Here is a 20,603-nt window from a genome sequence, read left to right on the forward strand (position 1 = left end):
AAAATTACTTTGAACCCCCAAACATTATATATTTTTTTAAAGCAAATGCCCTACAGATTAAAATGGTGGATGTTTCATTTTTTTTTTTCACACAGTATTTGCGCTGCGATTTTTCAAACGCATTTTTTGGGGAAAAAACACACTTTTTTAAATTTTAATGCACTAAAACACACTATATTGCCCAAATGTTTGATGAAATAAAAAAGATGATCTTAGGCCGAGTACATGGATACCAAACATGACATGCTTTAAAATTGCGCACAAACGTGCAGTGGCAACAAAATAAATACATTTTTAAAAGCCTTTAAAAGCCTTTACAGGTTACCACTTTAGATTTACAGAGGAGGTATACTGCAAAAATTACTGCCCTCGATCTGACCTTCGCGGCGATACCTCACATGCATGGTGAAATTGCTGTTTACGTTTGACGACAGACCGCCGCTTGCGTTCGCCTTAGCGCGAGAGCAGGGGGCGACAGGGGTGCTTTTTTTTTTTTTTTCTTTATTATTTTTTTGCTTTTTTATCTTATTTTTAAACTGTTCCTTTCATTTTTTTTTTTTAATCATTTTTATTGTTATCTCAAGGAATGTAAATATCCCCTATGATAGCAATAGGTAGTGACAGGTACTCTTTTTTGAAAAAATTGGGGTCTATTAGACCCTAGATCTCTCCTCTGCCCTCAAAGCATCTGACGACACCAAGATCGGTGTGATAAAATGCTTCGCCAATTTCCCAATGGCGCTATTTACATCCAGCGAAATCTAAGTCATAAAATGCTCGTAGCTTCCGGTTTCTTAGGCCATAGAGATGTTTGGAGCCACTCTGGTCTCTGATCAGCTCTATGGTCAGCTGGCTGAATCACCGGCTGCATTCTCAGGTTCCCTGTTGAGACAGGAGAGCCAGAGAAAAACACGGAAGACGGTGGGGGGGGGGGGATTCTCTCCCACGGCTTGTAAAAGCAGTCTAGAGGCTAATTAGCCGTTAGGATTGCTTTTACATGAAAGCCGACCGCTGGCTGAAAAGAATGATACCAAGATGATACCTAAACCTGCAGGCATCATTCTGGTATAACCATTCAAAGTCGTGAATGGCGTACCTGAAGACAAAAAAATGGTTAACAATAAAGCACAGTAAACGGTAAAGTATAAAAAATTGCATACCTGAAAAGCAAACATGATAAAACATAATAACAATAAAACATTGCAGAATAGAATACAGTAAAAAAGAGCAGAACAATAGAGAGAGAGAATAGAGAGAGAGAGAACAATGAAACGACAACTATTTTTTTTTATTTTATATATATTTTTTTTTTTTTTACACTTTTTTTGTAACTAACTTTTATAACAGTAACCGGTTCCAGATTCGGGTCTCTCAAAATGCGATGGCATCTTGGGAGACCCTGTGAAAGTGTGCCTAGTCTGTGGAATGCTGTACCCTACGCTAATACTCAACTAGTGAATGGTAGCGTTCAAAACATTCACCAATGCAAAGACCAGGATTGTCAGGACAGGAGGGACAATAATAGCGGATGTCACGCCTATATCCGCGCTTGCTGCAGACACAACATCTTTTTTGGGGGGGTTCATTGGGTAGGGGTACTCGGGAGGACATAAAGAAAATGCCTCTCATGCAGCCGACTGCATTTGGTTGGGGATGTGAATGGGAGAAGTACGGGCGCTGCAGAAGTGGTGGGTTCCCAATTAGGATTGGCGAATGCAGCAGGAAGGGCATTATGGGCACGACGGGCCTGTGTTTGTCTTCTTGGTGGCAGCGCGACACTACTTGTGCTTGCCACCTCACCAGCTTGAACTGCACTTATGGGACTCGCCACGTCACCAAGTGTTACTGCAGTGCTGGTTTGACTACGACCGGGGTGTACTAGGCCGCTGGCGCTTGCCAGTTCAATAATAAGCTACCAAAAAAACTGTTAGCGATCGCAGGGATCAGGCCTGACTCTGCGAACGCTGCAGTTATGCGTTAAGTGTTTTGTAAGTGACAGTGATCGATCGATACTGCACTTGGGTGGGCTGGGCCGGGCGGAGGGGCAAAATGCAGGTGCTAGCAGGTATCTGGGCTGATCCCGCTAACACTGCGTTTTTGGGAACCCTAAACTGCTGGGGACGCCAGTATAGATCTGATCGGATCAGATATTGATCCGTTCAGATACTATACCACTAAGGGAGGCGTATGCTGCGTGCGTGGGTGTTAGCGGTACTGGCGCTAATCTGACGCTGCTTGGGGCTGGTGCTTGCCAGTTCACCAAAATACTACCAAAAAAACTGTTAGCGATCGCAAGGATTAGGCATGACTCTGCGAACGCTGCAGTTATGCATTTAGTGTTTTGTAAGTGTCAGTGATCGATCGATACTGCACTTGGGTGGGCTGGGCTGGGCCGGGTGGAGGGGCAAAACGCAGGTGCTAGCAGGTATCTGGGCTGATCCCGCTAACACTGCGTTTTTGGGAACCCTAAACTGCTGGGGACGCTAGTATAGATCTGATCGGATCAGATATTGATGCGTTCAGATACTATACCACTAAGGGAGGTGTACGGTGCGAGCGTGGGTGTTAGCGCTACTGGCGCTAACCTGACGCTGCCTGGGGCTGGTGCTTGCTTGCCAGTTCACCAAAATGCTACCAAAAAAACTGTTAGCGATCGCAGGGATCAGGCCTGACTCTGCGAACGCTGCAGTTATGCGTTTAGTGTTTTGTAAGTGACAGTGATCGATCGATACTGCACTTGGGTGGGCTGGGTGGAGGGGCAAAACGCAGGTGCTAGCAGGTATCTGGGCTGATCCCGCTAACACTGTGTTTTTGGGAACCCTAAACTGCTGGGGACGCTAGTATAGATCTGATCGGATCAGATATTGATCCGATCAGATACTATACCACTAAGGGAGGCGTATGCTGCGTGCGTGGGTGTTAGCGGTACTGGTGCTAATCTGACGCTGCCTGGGGCGACGCATATCACCGCCGGGCGATCAGGGGGCTAAACCTTTATTCGGTAATAAACGGCGGGTGCCCTGACACTATAAAAAATAAACAAACTAACCAGCGTCACCCGTAACACTTATACGGTGATCAGTGGTGAAAGGGTTAACTAGGGGGCAATCAAGGGGTTAAAACATTTATTCGGTAGTATATGGGGGTCCCTGTCGCTATAAAACGCTGACGGCGAACCTAAATATTTACGTCCCTAACTAGCGTCACCAGCGACACTAATACAGCGATCAGAAAAATGATCGCTTAGCGACACTGGTGACAGGGGGTGATCAAGGGGTTAAAACTTTATTAGGGGGGGTTAGGGGGGTATCCTAGACATACAGGGGGCTAATACTCACTGTCCCAACACTGTAACTGTCACAAACTGACACCAATGCAGTAATCAGAAAAAAAAACAAAAAAAAACAAAAAAACTGCTGGTGTCAGTTTGTGACGGGGGGGGGGGGTGATTGGGGGGGGGGGATCGGGGGGCGATCGGGGGGGGGATCGGGGTGTTTTGTGTGCCTGGCATGTTCTACTGTGTGTGTGTGTAGTGTTGTGCACTCACATACCTATCTTCTCTCCTCGGGCCGGAACGGAAATTACCGAGCCGAGGAGAGATGATGTCACGAAGATCCTGCCAGTAACCGGCGTCCCAGGCGCATGGGAACCCGGCCACGGGTCCCATTGCGCATGTGCGCGCGTTCACGGGTGCGGTCACGCACGGGCACGCGCACTCCCGCTGGTGTCAGGCGGGCTATTTAAACCTGCCTGTCACACTCCATCCCCGCTGTCTGCTCTACAGCGTTCTGTGAGTGTTACCTGATCTGATCTGTGTTTCCTGTTATCTGACCCGGCTTCCTGTTTGACGATCCTGCTATCTGCCTGCACCAGACCCTCTTGGCTTGCCTGACCATCCCTCTGCATTACCCCTGGTACCTCTGCTGTCCGAACGTTACTGACCACCGGCTTGTTGACCCTCCGCTGTGTTCATCAGCTTCCAGTCTGCTATTACCTGCTGTTGTTCCTGGTTCCAGTCCAGCTTCCAGTTTGCTATTACCTGCTGTTGTTCCTGGTTCCAGTCCAGCGTTACAGGCTACCTTCTGCTGTGTTCCAGCCCAGCGTTCCAGGCTATCTTCTGCTGTGTTCCAGTCCAGCGTTCCAGTCTATTACCTGCTGTTGTTCCTGGTTCCAGTCCAGCGTTCCAGGCTACCTTCTGCTGTGTTCCAGCCCAGCGTTCCAGTCTATTACCTGCTGTTGTTCCTGGTTCCAGTCCAGCGTTCCAGGCTATCTTCTGCTGTGTTCCAGTCCAGCGTTCCAGTCTATTACCTGCTGTTGTTCCTGGTTCCAGTCCAGTGTTCCAGGCTATCATCTGCTGTTGTTCCAGTCCAGCTTCCAGTCTGCTATTACCTGCTGTTGTTCCTGGTTCCAGTCTGCTATTACCTGCTGTTGTTCCTGGTTCCAGTCCTGCATTCCAGTCTCTGTCCTCAGTCTACTCCTCAGACTACTGACTCCAGAGGGTGCCACCACTACTGGACTTTCAGCAACTGTTGATCCTGCCAGGCACCCATACCACTCTTCACTCCTGGCCCTCTGTCTCCATTCCAGGGGAACGGGAGTGGGAGCTGTAAGGGAGGTCTTTTCCTGCACTTCAGGCTCACAACCTACCAGGTACGTGACAGTAGCAGACAGCCATGTCTGAGCCTGAGCAGGGAACGTCTCCCATGGAGGAACTCTGTGCACACCTGGCAGGATTGACTGAAGCAGTCAAAAATCTGCAGCAAGGATACACCAGACTGGAGGAACGAGTGTTAACCCTGTCTAACCCCATTGGGGCCCAGGGAGCTTCCTCTGCTCCTGCTCCTTCAGTTGGGCCTTCCTCAACGGTGGTGATGCTCCCTCCGGAACCTAAGGTTCCCACACCTGAACGTTTCTTTGGAAATCGCCATAAGTTCAGAGCCTTCCGCAACTCCTGCGAACTATTTTTTGCTCTTCAGCCACGTACCTTTTCCCTGGAGGCTACAAAGGTGGGCTACGTGATTTCTCTACTCTCTGGTGACCCCCAAACCTGGGCCCATCGCCTCTTAGAGCAAAAGGACATATCTCTGACCAACCTCTCCACTTTCTTTGACGCACTAGGCCAGTTATATGATGACCCCCAGCTATCTGTAACTGCAGAGGCGGCTCTACACTCCCTTCAACAAGGTCGCAGAGCAGCAGAGGATTATGTGGCTGAATTCAGGAAGTGGAGTGCGGATACTAACTGGAACGATGCGGCTCTCCGTTATCAATTTCGGTTGGGACTTTCTGATCCTCTGAAGGATGAACTGGCCAGGGTGGGTACACCACAGACTTTAAATGCTTTAATCGATCTAGCTATGCAGATCGATCGACGCCTACGAGAGCGCAGGTCTGAGAGAGCTATGGGGGTCTTCTCGTCCAACTTGGGTTACCCCTAAGGTTCCCCATCACCCATCATCAACACCACCTACCTCCACGCTTAACTTACCTGAGCCAATGCAATTAGGAGTCCTGCGGCCTTCACTCACCCCAGAGGAACGACAACGCCGTCGAGCAAATAACTTGTGCCTGTATTGTGGGGAACCCAGGCACTATGTCAGGAACTGTCCCCTCAAACTCCGTAAGTGTTTATCCCTATCTAATGACTATGTTACATCTCTGGTTAAAAATACCACTCGCCTTGCTCTTCCTCTTCTGCTACAGCTTCCAGGGGAGGATCTACAAATCACCGCCATTATTGACTCAGGAGCTTGCAGCTGTTTCATGGATTCTTGTTTTGCCATCCAACACCAAATACCCTTGTCACCTAAAGCCCATGGACTTTCTATCCATCTAGCTGATGGGACCGCTATCAAGTCTGGACCTGTCACCCAAGAGACTATGCCAATACCCGTTTTCATTTCCAACGTCCATCAGGAACAGCTGCGCCTGGACATTATCGCTTCACCCCTGTTCCCCATAATACTCGGCATGCCATGGTTACAGGCCCATAATCCGGACATAAATTGGATCACGGGTGAGGTGACCTTTCCCTCTCCTTACTGCCAACAGTTTTGCAGAACCCAGAACATCCAGGAGAACTCTACTCTGTTATGCCTAGCTACAGATCCTAGTCTACTTCAATCCATTCCTTCCGCCTATCATGATTTCCTGGACGTATTTAGTAAACAGAGGGCAGAGGTGTTACCCCCTCACCGGGCCTATGACTGTCCCATTGAGTTACTTCCTGGTGCTGAAATTCCTTTTGGAAGAATATTTCCCCTGACTGAGGTGGAGCAAGGGGCATTGAAGGAATACATTGACGAAAACCTCAAAAGAGGCTTCATTCGTCCATCCACGTCCCCCGCAGGTGCAGGCATCTTCTTCGTGCAGAAAAAAGATAAAACCCTCAGGCCGTGTGTGGATTACCGCGAACTAAACAAGATTACTGTGAAGAATCGGTACCCTCTCCCCTTAGTACCAGAGTTGTTTCAGAGACTAGGGACGGCTACCATATTCACCAAACTTGATCTCCGTGGGGCCTACAATTTAGTTCGTATCAGGGATGGAGACGAATGGAAGACCGCTTTTCGTACCCGTTATGGACATTTTGAGTACCTCGTGATGCCTTTCGGCCTGTGTAATGCCCCTGCCACATTTCAATACTTTATTAATGATGTGTTACGTGACTTTCTAGACCTGTTTGTCATCGTCTATTTAGACAACATATTGATTTTCTCTTGTTCCCTTGAATCCCATCGCAGGCACGTCAGAAGTGTATTGGGCCGACTTCGACAACACGGTCTATATGCAAAGGCTGAAAAATGTGAATTCGAACAGGAAAGTATTCCATTTTTAGGGTTAGTCATCTCCAGTAAGGGCATTAAAATGGACCCCCAGAAGGTCACGGCTGTTCTAGATTGGCCAGTCCCGACTGATAAGAAAGGAATCCAGCGATTCGTTGGATTCGCTAATTTTTACCGCAAATTTATTAAAGGGTTCTCAGCCATCATTGCACCCATCACACAGCTTACCAAACAGGGTACACGCTTCCATTGGTCGGCCGAGGCTCAAAAGGCTTTTGAGACTCTCAAGGGCCTTTTTACCTCCGCCTCTGTACTGAAGCATCCAGATTCCTCTCTGCCATTTATTCTAGAAGTGGATGCATCTGAAATTGCTGTAGGAGCAGTATTATCCCAAAGACAGGGAACCAAAGCCCTGCTGCATCCTGTGGCTTTCTTTTCTCGTAAATTATCCACGGCAGAGAGAAATTATGATGTAGGTGACAGAGAGTTGTTGGCAATCAAGTCAGCATTGGAGGAGTGGCGCTATCTGTTGGAGGGTGCCGCTCATCCAGTTTTAATCTTTACAGATCATAAGAACCTGGAGTATTTGAGGTCTGCAAAGAGGTTGAAACCACGTCAGGCCAGGTGGGCTCTCTTTTTCTCCAGGTTCTCCTTCCATGTCACTTACCGTCCTGGCTCCAAGAATACCAAACCTGACGCCCTGTCTAGAATGTTTCACAAACCTCAAGAGATTTCCCCTCCAGACACCATTTTGTCTCCAGGGAACTTTCTTCTACTTCAGGGAAACCTGCTTTCCCAGATTAAACAGGCCTCCGCAGAAATAGAATCTTCCATTAAGACAGAGCTCCAGGTTAAGGATGGGTTATTGTGGCATGAGAGTAGGATCTTTATACCTGAAACACTACGAGTTCCAGTACTAGAGCTTTGTCACGATCATGCGCTGGCTGGGCATTTCGGTGTGGCTAAGACCACTGATTTGGTTCAGCGCACCTTCTGGTGGCCTCAGCTGCGCAAAGATTGTAAAGAGTTTGTAGAGTCCTGTACCACCTGCCTTAGGAACAAAGGGCACAAAACAAAGGCATGGGGTCTACTAAAACCCTTGCCTGTCCCAGATAGACCCTGGAAAATGCTCTCAATAGATTTTATTGTAGAACTACCCCCGGCCGGGGGCTTCACTTCAATCTTTGTCATAGTGGACCGGTTGTCGAAGATGGCGCACTTTGTCCCAATGAAGGGTACCCCTTCAGCTACAGAAACAGCACAAGCATTCATTAAAGAGGTCGTCAGGCTCCATGGGGTACCAGTTAACATCGTTTCAGATCGAGGGGTACAATTTACCTCTCGATTCTGGAGGGCTTTGTGTAAAACCTTGGACATTGAACTCTCATTTTCATCGGCTTTTCACCCCCAGACTAATGGGCAAACAGAAAGAACAAACCAGACCCTTGAACAATATTTGTGCTGTTTTTCTTCCTTTGCCCAAGATAATTGGATTGCTGTTTTACCATTGGCCGAATTCGCTTATAACAATTCTATTCATTCTGCTATCAAGCAAACTCCGTTTTTTGCGAATTATGGTTTCCACCCCTCATTTTTACCAAACTCTCTTCCAGAATGCACAGTACCCGCAGTCCAGGAGAAATTGGATTTCTTTACCTCTAACAACCAAGTTCTACAGGACACCATGACCAGAACCCAGGAGTACAACAAAGCAACCTTCGATAAAAAGAGGCGAGGTGAGCTCTTACTTGCACCTGGGGATCAGGTATGGTTGTCCACCATAAACCTCAGGTTGGCCTGCCCTTCCAAGAAATTGGGTCCCAAATTTCTTGGACCATTCCCTGTTAAACGGAGAATTAATGAAGTTGCATATGAACTTGAACTCCCGGATTCACTAAAGGTACATCCAGTTTTTCACGTGTCCTTGCTTAAACCATCTATTACTAACCCATTTCCAGGTCGAAGTACGGATCCTCCTGATCCAATCCTGGTAGATGGGGAAGAGGAATTCGAGGTGGAGGCTATCATGGACCACAGGAAAAGAGGTAACCAAAATCAATTCTTAATAAAGTGGAAGGGGTTTGGCCCAGAGGAGAATTCTTGGGAACCAGAGGATAATATCCATGCTGAAGACCTGTTACAAGCCTTTTAAGACAGCTCATCCAGAGAAATTTTTTCAAAGGGGCATCCGGAGGCTGCCCCTTGGGGGGGGGGGCAATGTCATGAAGATCCTGCCAGTAACCGGCGTCCCAGGCGCACGGGAACCCGGCCACGGGTCCCATTGCGCATGTGCGCGCGTTCACGGGTGCGGTCACGCACGGGCACGCGCGCGCACTCCCGCTGGTGTCAGGCGGGCTATTTAAACCTGCCTGTCACACTCCATCCCCGCTGTCTGCTCTACAGCGTTCTGTGAGTGTTATCTGATCTGATCTGTGTTTCCTGTTATCTGACTCGGCTTCCTGTTTGACGATCCTGCTATCTGCCTGCACCAGACCCTCTTGGCTTGCCTGACCATCCCTCTGCATTACCCCTGGTACCTCTGCTGTCCGAACGTTACTGACCACCGGCTTGTTGACCCTCCGCTGTGTTCATCAGCTTCCAGTCTGCTATTACCTGCTGTTGTTCCTGGTTCCAGTCCAGCTTCCAGTTTGCTATTACCTGCTGTTGTTCCTGGTTCCAGTCCAGCGTTCCAGGCTACCTTCTGCTGGTTCCAGTCCAGCGTTCCAGGCTACCTTCTGCTGTGTTCCAGGCTATCTTCTGCTGTGTTCCAGTCTATTACCTGCTGTTGTTCCTGGTTCCAGTCCAGCGTTCCAGGCTACCTTCTGCTGTGTTCCAGCCCAGCGTTCCAGGCTACCTTCTGCTGTGTTCCAGCCCAGCGTTCCAGGCTACCTTCTGCTGTGTTCCAGCCCAGCGTTCCAGGCTACCTTCTGCTGTGTTCCAGCCCAGCGTTCCAGGCTACCTTCTGCTGTGTTCCAGCCCAGCGTTCCAGGCTACCTTCTGCTGTGTTCCAGCCCAGCGTTCCAGGCTACCTTCTGCTGTGTTCCAGCCCAGCGTTCCAGGCTACCTTCTGCTGTGTTCCAGCCCAGCGTTCCAGGCTACCTTCTGCTGTGTTCCAGCCCAGCGTTCCAGGCTACCTTCTGCTGTGTTCCAGCCCAGCGTTCCAGGCTATCTTCTGCTGTGTTCCAGTCCAGCGTTCCAGTCTATTACCTGCTGTTGTTCCTGGTTCCAGTCCAGTGTTCCAGGCTATCTTCTGCTGTTGTTCCAGTCCAGCTTCCAGTCTGCTATTACCTGCTGTTGTTCCTGGTTCCAGTCCTGCATTCCAGTCTCTGTCCTCAGTCTACTCCTCAGACTACTGACTCCAGAGGGTGCCACCACTACTGGACTTTCAGCAACTGTTGATCCTGCCAGGCACCCATACCACTCTTCACTCCTGGCCCTCTGTCTCCATTCCAGGGGAACGGGAGTGGGAGCTGTAAGGGAGGTCTTTTCCTGCACTTCAGGCTCACAACCTACCAGGTACGTGACAGATGACATCATTTCCTTTGCTGCTGTTTAGCATACAGCAGCAAAGGAATGATTCGATTGGCCGGCGGCGATTGCGAGGGGGGGGGGCCACGAACGGATGGCCTCCCCCTCACCTCCGATCGCCGTGGGACAAAAGACGACCGCCTCGGGCACCGGGGGGGGGGTCCGATCGGACCCCCCACCCGCGGAAGGCAAATCACGTACATGTACGTGATTTTGCCTGTCCGTGCCACCTTGCCAACGTACATCGGCGTGAGGCGGTCGTCAAGTGGTTAACTAACTGCTGTTCCAGATTGATCAATTGTACAGTCGTGGCCAAAAGTTTTGAGAATGATACAAATATTAATTTTCACAAAGTCTGCTTCTTCAGTGTTTTTAGATCTTTTTGTGAGATGTTACTATGGCATACTGAAGTATAATTGCAAGCTTTTTTAAGTGTCAAAGGCTTGACAATTACATTCATTTTATGCAAAAAGTCAATAATTGTCGTGTTGACCCTTCTTTTTCAAGACCTCTGCAATTCACCCTGGCATGCTGTCAATCAACTTCTGGGCCACATCCTGACTGATGGCAGCTCATTCTTGCATAATCAATGCTTGGAGTTTGTCAGAATTTGTGGGGTTTTTTGTTCACCCGCCTCTTGAGGATTGACCACAAGTTCTCAATGGGATTAAGGTCTGAGGAGTTTTCTGGTCATGGACCCAAAATTTCAGTGTTTTGTTCTCCAAGCCACTTAGTTATCACTTTTGCCTTATGGCAAGGTGCTCCATCATGCTGGAAAAGGCATTGTTCCTCACCAAACTGTTCCTGGATGGTTGGCAGAAGTGGCTCTCGGAGGATGTGTTTGTACCATTCTTTATTCATGGCTGTGTTCTTAGGCAAAATTGTGAGTGAACCCACTCCCTTGGCTGACAACCAACTCACACATTAATGGTCTCAGGATGCTTTACTGTTGGCAGAACACAGGACTGATGGTAGCGCTCACCTTTTTTTCTTCGGACAAAGTTTTTTTCCGTGTGCCCCAAACAATCAGAAAGGGGATTTATCAGTGAAAATGACTTTACCCCAGTTCTCACCAGTCCAATCCCTGTACCTTTTGCAGAATATCAGTCTGTCTCTGATATTTTTCCTGGAGAGAAGTGGCTTCTTTGCTGCCCTTCTTGACACCGGGCCATCCTACAAAAAGTCTTTTGCTTCACTGATGCACTCACACCTGCCTGCTGCCATCCCTGAGCAAGTTCTGCACTGGTGGTGCCCTGATCCTGCAGCTGAATCAACTGTAGGAGATGGTCCTGGCACTTGCTGTACTTTCTTGGGCGCCCTAAAGCCTTCTTCACAAATGCAGTGGAAATGTTTTTTATGGGATTAAGTTAATTTTCCTGGCAAAGAGGGATTTTGCAATTAATTGCAATTCATCTTATCATTGTTCATAACATTCTGGAGTATATGCAAATTGCCATCATAAAAAACTGAGGCAGCGGACTTTGTGAAAATTAATATTTGTGTCATTCTCAGAACTTTTGGCCATGGCTGTATTCATACCCAGACATCATATATATTTTTTTTAACCTGTAAGGGAAAAATATAATGTGCTAGTATGCATACTAGCACATTATGTGAAACTTACCTTAGAACAAAGCCCTTCCTTCACCGAGCTGTCACCACTGACAGGGCTTTCATCTTCACCCGGTCTTCCTTCTGGTTCACGGACTCTGGCTGTGTGAGTGGCCAGAGCCACGACGACGTCATGTTTAGGAGATATTTACAGTACCTCTAGGTAAGCCTTATTATAGGCTTACCTATTGGTAAAATTCATGTATGGGAGTTTACTCCCACTTTAATCTGGTTGAAAGAAGACACAAGTCCATTCAGTTCAACCCACAGAAAAAAAAAAAAAAAGACCCAGCAAAGCATGATCCAGTTTGCTCCAACGGGGGTACAAATTCTTTCCTGATTCCACAAGAGGCAAATAATATTTCCTGGATCAGCTTTACCAATAAATGTTGGTATGAAGTAATATTTTGTACATTTAGGAAGAATCCAGGCTTTTTTTTTTTTAAAACAATCTCCTGAGCTGGTCAGAACCAGCTGTTGAGGGAGTCTATTCCACATTTTCACAGCTCTTACTGTGAAGAAGGCTTTCCATATTTGGAGGTTAAAGTGGTTGTAAAGGCAGAAGGTCTTTTATCTTAACGCATTCTATGCATTAAGATAAAAAGCCTTCTGTGTGCAGCAGACCCCTCAGCCCCCCCCCCCAATACTTACCCGAGGTCCCTCTAGATCCAGCTATGTTGTACAAGAGACTCGGCTGTCCAGGATTCTCCTCCTCATTGGCTGAGACAGCAGAGTGGAGCCATTGGCTCCCTCTGCTGTCAATCAAAGTCAGTCCGCAAATGAGGAGAGGAAGGGGGCAGGCTGGGCAGCGACTCCATGTCTGAATGGACACAGGCAGCTGTGACTTGGCTCAGGTGCCCCCATAGCAAGCTGCTTGCTGTGGGGGCAGTTGACAGGAGGGAGGGGCCAGAAGCACCAAAGAGGGACTTGAGAAGAGGAGGATCAAGGCTGCTCAGTGCAAAAGCACTGCACAGAGCAGGTGAGTAAAACATGTTTGTTATTTTTAACTAAAAAAGAAACAAGACTTTAGTATCACTTTAAATATCTTTTCATCCAGATGTAAAGAATGCCCCTTGTGCTCTGTGATGATCTTAAAGTGAATAACTCAACACCAAGTTCACGATATGGACCACTTATGTATTTATATATGTTGATCATATCCCCCCTTAATATTTTAAATAAATTCAGTTCAGCTAATCTTTCCTTGTAATGTAACTATTTTTAAAGGGATAAAACATTGGGGGAATCTGCATATGTGTTTTTTTTTTTTTTAATTGCCTTCACATACACTTTACGTTGTTACAATAGTGTAGGGATTGGGGCAGGTGCTGCTATTTACTTGTATTCTCTTCCTGTCAAGGTGGACATGTCAGCCCAGTGTAAGACCCCATGAAGGATGACCTGTCTCCTTCCTGACCTCAAGGCTGATAACTGAAATTATGTATGGGATATTGGAAGAGGATAAAACTGGCTATTAAAGCGGAGTTCCACTCAAAAGTGGAACTTCCACTTATTTGTCTCCTCCCCCCCTCCAGTGCCACATTTGGCACCTATCAGGGGGGAGGGGGAATGGGTACCTGTTTTTGACAGGTACCGTTCCCCACTTCTGGGAGACGGGGCCACGGCACCGTCCTCAGACGTTTGGCCCCCTCCTCCTTCCTCCGCCGCCAGACCAATTAGAAAGAGCTGCGCTCTTGGCGCATGCGCAGTAGGGAACTGGCTGTGAAGCTGAAAGGTTTTACTGCCGGGTTCCCTTAACAGGAATGGTGACGGCTGCACCCGACAGCCGATCCGGAGATCGCCTGAGGTGCCGACATCGTGGGCTCCCTGGACAGGTAAGTGTCTAACAGATTTATGAGAGTTTTTTTTTCATCACTAAGGCTGGTCTGGAGAAGAACAGTAAATAAATTGTAAAAAAAACAAGTCATTCCTGAGAGGTGAGGCTACACCAATTCAGAAATGGATTTTCTGATTACTACAGGTGCCCAATGGTGACTGGCTCTGCTGGGAGTCAACAAATTGAAGTCCAAACTTACGTGCTCCGCTCTGGCAGGAAGCAGGGACGTATATATATCCAGCAGTGTCCATTCCATAGGTGGAGGGGGAAGTTGGTTTAAAAAATTCTGACTGGTCGAATAGAATCAACTAGAAGAGAGACAAGGGGAGACAAGTGAATTCAGTAGGGAGAACAGTAAAGCCAACTCCAGGGAAAATAACTTTTTCTGAACTGCCTAGTATACTTCTCCATGAAAAGGGTTAAAACGCTCAGGAATTATGTGCTGCACCACTACTCCTATGTGCCTGCATGCTTACCTCATTATGGTTCCACTTTTTTTTGTGGGGTTTACTTCCAGTGCACCGGGTCACCTCCAGCCATCACCCCTTCTGCTTTTGCAGTCGGTTTTGTGAGTAACCAAGGTTTTTTTTTACCTGGTGTTCTCTATTTGGTTGTTCTTGTCGGTGGTTCATGTTGACAGTAGCATGTCGGCGGTTCTTCTTGGCAGTAGCATGTTGGATCCCAAGGGCAAGGAAGAAGCCCCTCTGTTTTGGGCCTCTATCTCGATCCACTTACAGTGCTGTAGTGCTCCCCTTCAGGGGCCTGACATTTACAGCCTGGACTATTGTCCCCTACTGGAGACTACCTCCAACTCCAGCCTGCTCTATTGGGCATGGCCCCCTACTCTGCATTATCCAAGGAGGGATTTTCTGCAACATTGCAGGATTATATGCAGAAATTGGCACCTTTGAGTGCTGGTGTATGCTCTGTGTGCTCTGAATGTAGAGGGCATAAATGTGCTCCTACACCTTCACCACCAAAATCCCTATCTGACGCTCCTGCAGCTTTTACCACCTCTGAACCTTTTGCTGTGGATGCTTGCCCCCCCCCCCCCAAAAAAAACACAATATCTTCTGCCCTTCAATTTTCCCCTTCGAGTACATATCCTCTCCCCTCCCGCTCCAAATCCCCTCCATCATTCTTACAAGAAACACCCCCCCCCCCCCAACATATCACATCTTCTAGCACAGTGTTTCTCAACTCCAGTCCTCAAGGCGCCCCAACAGGTCATGTTTTCAGGATTTCCCTCAGATGAAACAGCTGTGGTAATTACCAAGGCAATGAAACTGATCAAATCACCTGTGCAAAATAATGGAAAGCCTGAAAATATGGCCTGTTGGGGTGCCTTGAGGACTGGAGTTGAGAAACCCTGTTCTAGCACATACCTCCCAAATGTCCCCTTCTAGCACAAAGTCCCCTAAATCACCACATCCACCCAAATTTTTCCTCCTAGAGCAATTCTTACCCCCTGCCGCCCCCCATATTCCCCCTCCCAACACAACCCCCCCCCCCCCATCTCCTCACAGCGCCCCCCCCGCCAAACCTCACATGATGCCACAGTGCGCAGGGCAGACGCCCCTCCTGCCCACCCCTTGTCCCCACCTTTAGTGGGGGTCTGCTAAATATGTCATATTTATTTGCCCCTTCCTTCCCTGAATGAACACATTAGTAGTTTTTTTTTTTTTTATAGAGAATATAAATTGATATTTTCGGTGGGGGATGGAGGTCCCTGTCAGGTATGCTGTACAGGGCCCTGTGATCTCTAACAGCAGCCCTACGTTCCCTACTCAAAGATGGTCTGTGCGGTGATTGGATAATTTTGGACAAATATTGTTCTCCTCCCAATTTTTTTTTTTTTTTTAAAGAAATAGGCTGTTCTCGCTACAGACCCTGCTATTTCTCAGCTACAGTATTTCTCTCTTAAACAAAACACTGTCTGTACCTTAGAAGCGCTTCCCAAATATCGGTTTCCTCTAGCTGGCCCTGCTCTGCAGCCTACTATTGCTGTAATGTCAAACTCTAGAGGAATAGCTTAAAGTCATGTCAGAGGATGCTGCTGCTCTTTTCGTTAATCCTGTAGCATTCGAACATTGAGAGCTTATTTCTTCTGTCTTGCATTATTGTGTGGATGGCTCATCTAATTTTGCAACATGAGTGTAATCTCTGTTGATATGCAGAGAACTGTGTGGTTGAAATGTTGGTCTGCAGAACAGCAATCCAAAAAGCACCTACGTCGCATGCTCTTTGATGAAGAACATCTTTTTTTCTCATGTTACAACCAAAAAACGTAAATGTATTTTATTGGGATTTTATGTGATAGACAAACACAAAGTGGCACATAATTGTGGAGCGGATGGAAGATGATAAATGGTTTTCAAAATTTTTTACAAAATAAGTATCTAAAAAGTGTGGCGTGCATTTGTATTCAGCCCCCTTTACTCTGATACCTCTAACTAAAATCTAGTGGAACCAATTGCCTTCAGAAGTCACCTTATTTGTAAATAGAGTCCACCTGTGTGTAATTTAATCTCAGTATAAATACAGCTGTTCTGTGAAGCCCTCAGAGGTTTGTTATAGAACCTTAATGTCCAAAGAACACACCAGACAGGTCAGGGATAAAGTTGTGGAGAAGTTTAAAGCAGGATTCGGTTATTAAAAATATATTCCAAGATTTGAACATCTCACGGAGCATTGTACAATCCATCATCCAAAAATGGAAATAGTATGGCACAACTGCAAACCTACCAAGACATGGCCATCCACCTAAACTAACAAACTGGGCAAAGAGAGCAATAATCAGAAAAGCAGCCAATAGGCCCATGGTAACTCTGGAGGAGCTGCAAAGATTTCCACAGCTCAGATGGGAGAATCTGTCAACAGGACAACTATTGGTCGTGCACTCCTCAAATCTGGCCTTTATGGAAGAGTGGCAAGAAGAAAGCCATTGTTGAAAGAAAGCCATAAGAAGTCCTGTTTGCACTTTGCAGGAAGTCATGTATGGGACACAGCAAACGTGGAAGAAGGTGCTTGGCTCAGATGAGACCAAAATTTAACTTTTCGGCCTAAAAGCAAAACGTTATGTGTGGCGGAAAAATAACACTGCACATCACCCTGAACACACCATCCCCACCGTGAAACATAGTGGTGGCAGCATTTTGTTGTGGGGGCGCTTTTCTTCAGCAGGGACAAGGAAGCTGATCAGAGTTGATGGGGAAATGGAGGGAGCCAAATACAGGGCAATCTTAGAAGAAAACCTGTTATTCCCCGTACACACGGTTGGACATTGATCGGACATTCCGACAACAAAATCCTAGGATTTTTTCCGACGGATGTTGGCTCAAACTTGTTTTGCGTACACACGGTCGCACAAAGTTGTCGGAATTTCCGATCGCAAAGATAGCGGTGACGTCAAGCACGTACGACGAGACTAGAAAAGGCCAGTTCAGAACCAAGCGCGGCACCCTTTGGGCTCCTTTTGCTAATGTCGTGTTAGTAAAAGTTTGGTGAGAGACGATTCGCGCTTTTTCAGACTCGTGGCTTTCAGATCGTTTTCTGCCGTTCAGTTTGTGCTTGTGGGTTTGTATCTGCTCTTCAGTGTGTGCAAGCAAGTTCCGCGTGACTTAGTCATTGTGTTCTTGTGCGTTCGTTACTGTTTTTCAGGTCGCTCTTCACAGGCCTTACTGTTCTTCAGTGCGTTCTGTTACTTCGTTCTGAGCAGCCGACCATTTTCTAGCCATGTTGCGTATGCGTACTCCTCGTAGAGTTCGTGCTGTGCGGGGGCTTGGTGTTGGGGTCCTGACCTTGACACAAGTCCAGTCCATGAACAGGGTGGGGAGGAGTTTATGGACCAAGAATTGGTTGCTTCAGCGTGACCAGTTCTCTCATATGCCTTTGCTCCGTGAGATCCGTGAGAATAATCCTGATGATTTCAGGAACTTTCTCAGGATGACGGACCCCGTGTTTCACCGTTTGTTGGCTTCGCTGACCCCTTATATTAGCAGGCAGGATACCTGCATGAGGCAAGCCATCACTCCGGAGCAGAGGCTCGTCGCTACCCTGCGGTATTTGGCGACAGGGAGAAGTCTGCAGGACTTGAAGTTCTCGACAGGCATCTCCCCCCAGGCTCTGGGTATCATTATCCCAGAGACCTGTTCTGCCATCATCCAGGTCCTGCAGAAGGAGTATATGAAGGTAAGATTTTTATCCTTTAATATCACATTTTATTGTATTTAATGTTTGCTAATATCTTGTATTTCTTTCCTCATTCCCTAATTACCATGATTGTAATATGCTGCGAATGTCCCCTTTGTCCTCATTCATGCTGGTTTTTTAGGTAATTAATTTTGTAGGTCCTTCATACACATTGTCCTTCACTAACCTCCCCAACATGGTCTACGGGCCCTATATTCACCTAATGTAGTCACTTAACAATGTATTTTATCAGCTCCATAGTAGTGCTTTACCCCAAACACCCCCTAAAACGTTTTGAAATGTAATTTGTGCTTTAAATTCAGGCAGAGTGCTTGAGGCTTTTTTTTGTGGTGTCCTCAAATCATTTTTAGTAACCCTCCCTCCCCTCAACTGCTAAGTCAGCTGATACCAATTCTCTATCCTCAATCATCTATCTGCTGACTTTTCCAAACCCATACACACTATACCAATCTCTTTTGTGGTCAGATTTATGGATGAATTCCCCAAAGCATGTAGTGCAAGGGCCTGCCTGTATACTTTCCAATGGTAGTGTTTAAACTTTTTAGATCCTATTATTATCTTGATAGGTAATAGCAGAATGTCCAAATGTGCTCAAATGTGTACAGTGTGTATTTATATCTTTGTATTATGACACTTCTTACCTGTCCAGTGGGCTGCCAATAGTGTAACTAAGGAGGGGCTGTTCCAAGTAATACCCTGTATTTAGGCATTCATCTCTCAATGAAGTGAAGAGGGTTACCTGTCCAAGATTCCCCCACCCCCCATAATGTTAGAAATGGCCCATGAGAGGGGGGGAGGGGGAATATGACAGGTGTACCTTATACTTTGGTGTTGTTAAATTCCCCTTAATAAATGCTATCTGGAGGTTGCCCCAGAATGTTTGTGCCTAATCTGCTTGCCATGTTTCTGAGCAAAAATATTAATATTTATTTTTTTTCCTCAACAGTTTCCTTCCACGCCACAGGAATGGCAGACTGTGGACTCCCACTTTGCCCAGCGGTGGGACTTTCCTAACTGCGGAGGGGCAATTGATGGGAAACACGTCCACATCATCCCACCACCCAACTCAGGGTCGTACTATTTCAACTATAAGGGGTTCAATAGTATTGTGATGTTGGCGGTGGTGTCGGCTAATTATGACTTCTTGTATGTGGACGTAGGGAAAAATGGCCGGATGTCCGATGGTGGAGTCATCGTCTAGACGGAGTTCTACAGGCGTCTCCAGAATGGCAGCTTGGACTTGCCAGCTCCAGAGGACAATGTGCAAGGACTCCCATTTGTGTTCGTTGCTGATGAAGCGTTTGCGCTGGGGGACCATCTTATGCGGCCATTCCCGATGAGGACCCTCACCCCGGAACAGAGGGTTTTTAATTAGCGGCTGGCCAGAGCCCGAAGAGTGGTGGAGAACACATTTGGAATCCTGGCCAGCCGGTTCCACCTATTTCTGACACCTATCCATATGGCGGAGTATAAACGTAATCATATAATCATGGCCTGCTGTATTCTCCATAACTTTTTACGGAAACATTCAGCCAACTATGCTGGCTCAGTTGGGCCTGAGGCCGGAGTGATCCCTGAAACAACACTGACAGCGCTTGAAAGCGGCCGTCCTGGCTTGCCCTCCCTGAGTGCCCGTGATGTCCGGTTACGATACCTGGAGTTCTTTGCGGGTAGGGGGGCCATCAATATGCCTGCAAATTTGTGAAGCCTTTTTCAAATAAAAAAGCAAAAAAAAGAAATTCTTTGTGGACATTTACTGCTTGTGTTTGTTTTAGCTTAGCCTGACAGCAATGTGGGGAGTCCTGTAAATTGCGTGATTGTGTAACCTTATACAAAGCACTGTTGGCTGTTATATACTAAAGGCGTATACACTTTTTATACTACAAGTGCTCTTGAAACTGCAATGAAAATGCTCTTGTAGTGCAAAGAGGATTTGCCCTTAGGAAATAACCACCATTTTCTACGAAAACAGCAATTACATCACCACAAAAGTGTTGTAGCGTTGAGACAATAATCCACACATTCTTGATTAACAAACTTTTTAATACCTGCACAATCACATGTGCATTTAGAACCGGTTTTTAGAACAAACCAACATGTTTGTTGTATAACAATTTTTGGGGTGGCATTATCAAAAACAGAAATGTCCATTTACGATAAACCAGGCCTGTGTAAAACCAACAAGAAAGACAAAAAACTTGAACTTACAAAGTTCACATATGGTAAAACCTGAAGGCAATATCAGACATGAGTATTTAGGAACTGTGTTTGATATTGCGTTCAGATGGGGTCAAATCACCCCTTGAAAAGCCAAATTTGGAAGATGCACACCAATTTACGAATGTCAACATGTGCTAGCTGCCATCACAGGGATCAAGGGACGTGTTTTGTGGGGGCAAGCCCTTCCTCACAGCTACTTTATTATTGAGGAAGGGGTTGCACCCCCAAAACGCGTCCATTGATCTCCCGTGATGGCAGATAGCACATGTTGGCACACTGTGCATCCTCCAAATTTTCTTTTCGAAACATTTCAAAAATATTTTAAACATTGTACCAAACAAAAGTGATTTTGTGGGGTATTAAATTCGCCCCAAAACATCAATGATGTTATTATTTTTTTTAATCACATC

The 20,603-nt window shown here is 46.9% G+C and overlaps 1 protein-coding gene across 1 annotated transcript in view; it reads right to left on the minus strand.

The window, feature by feature from the left end:
• The window catches only part of LOC141134639 (poly(3-hydroxybutyrate) depolymerase-like), a 94,492-nt gene that overhangs the window by 18,229 nt on the left and 55,660 nt on the right, over positions 1-20,603 (minus strand). Inside the window, exon 7 of the mRNA XM_073624089.1 lies at positions 13,961-14,069. Within this exon, the coding sequence (XP_073480190.1) occupies positions 13,961-14,069 (109 nt within the window). The remainder of the gene's footprint in view (positions 1-13,960; positions 14,070-20,603) is intronic.

Source organism: Aquarana catesbeiana, linkage group LG03 (genome assembly GCF_042186555.1).
Source record: "Aquarana catesbeiana isolate 2022-GZ linkage group LG03, ASM4218655v1, whole genome shotgun sequence".
NCBI classification, from domain to species: domain Eukaryota; kingdom Metazoa; phylum Chordata; class Amphibia; order Anura; family Ranidae; genus Aquarana; species Aquarana catesbeiana.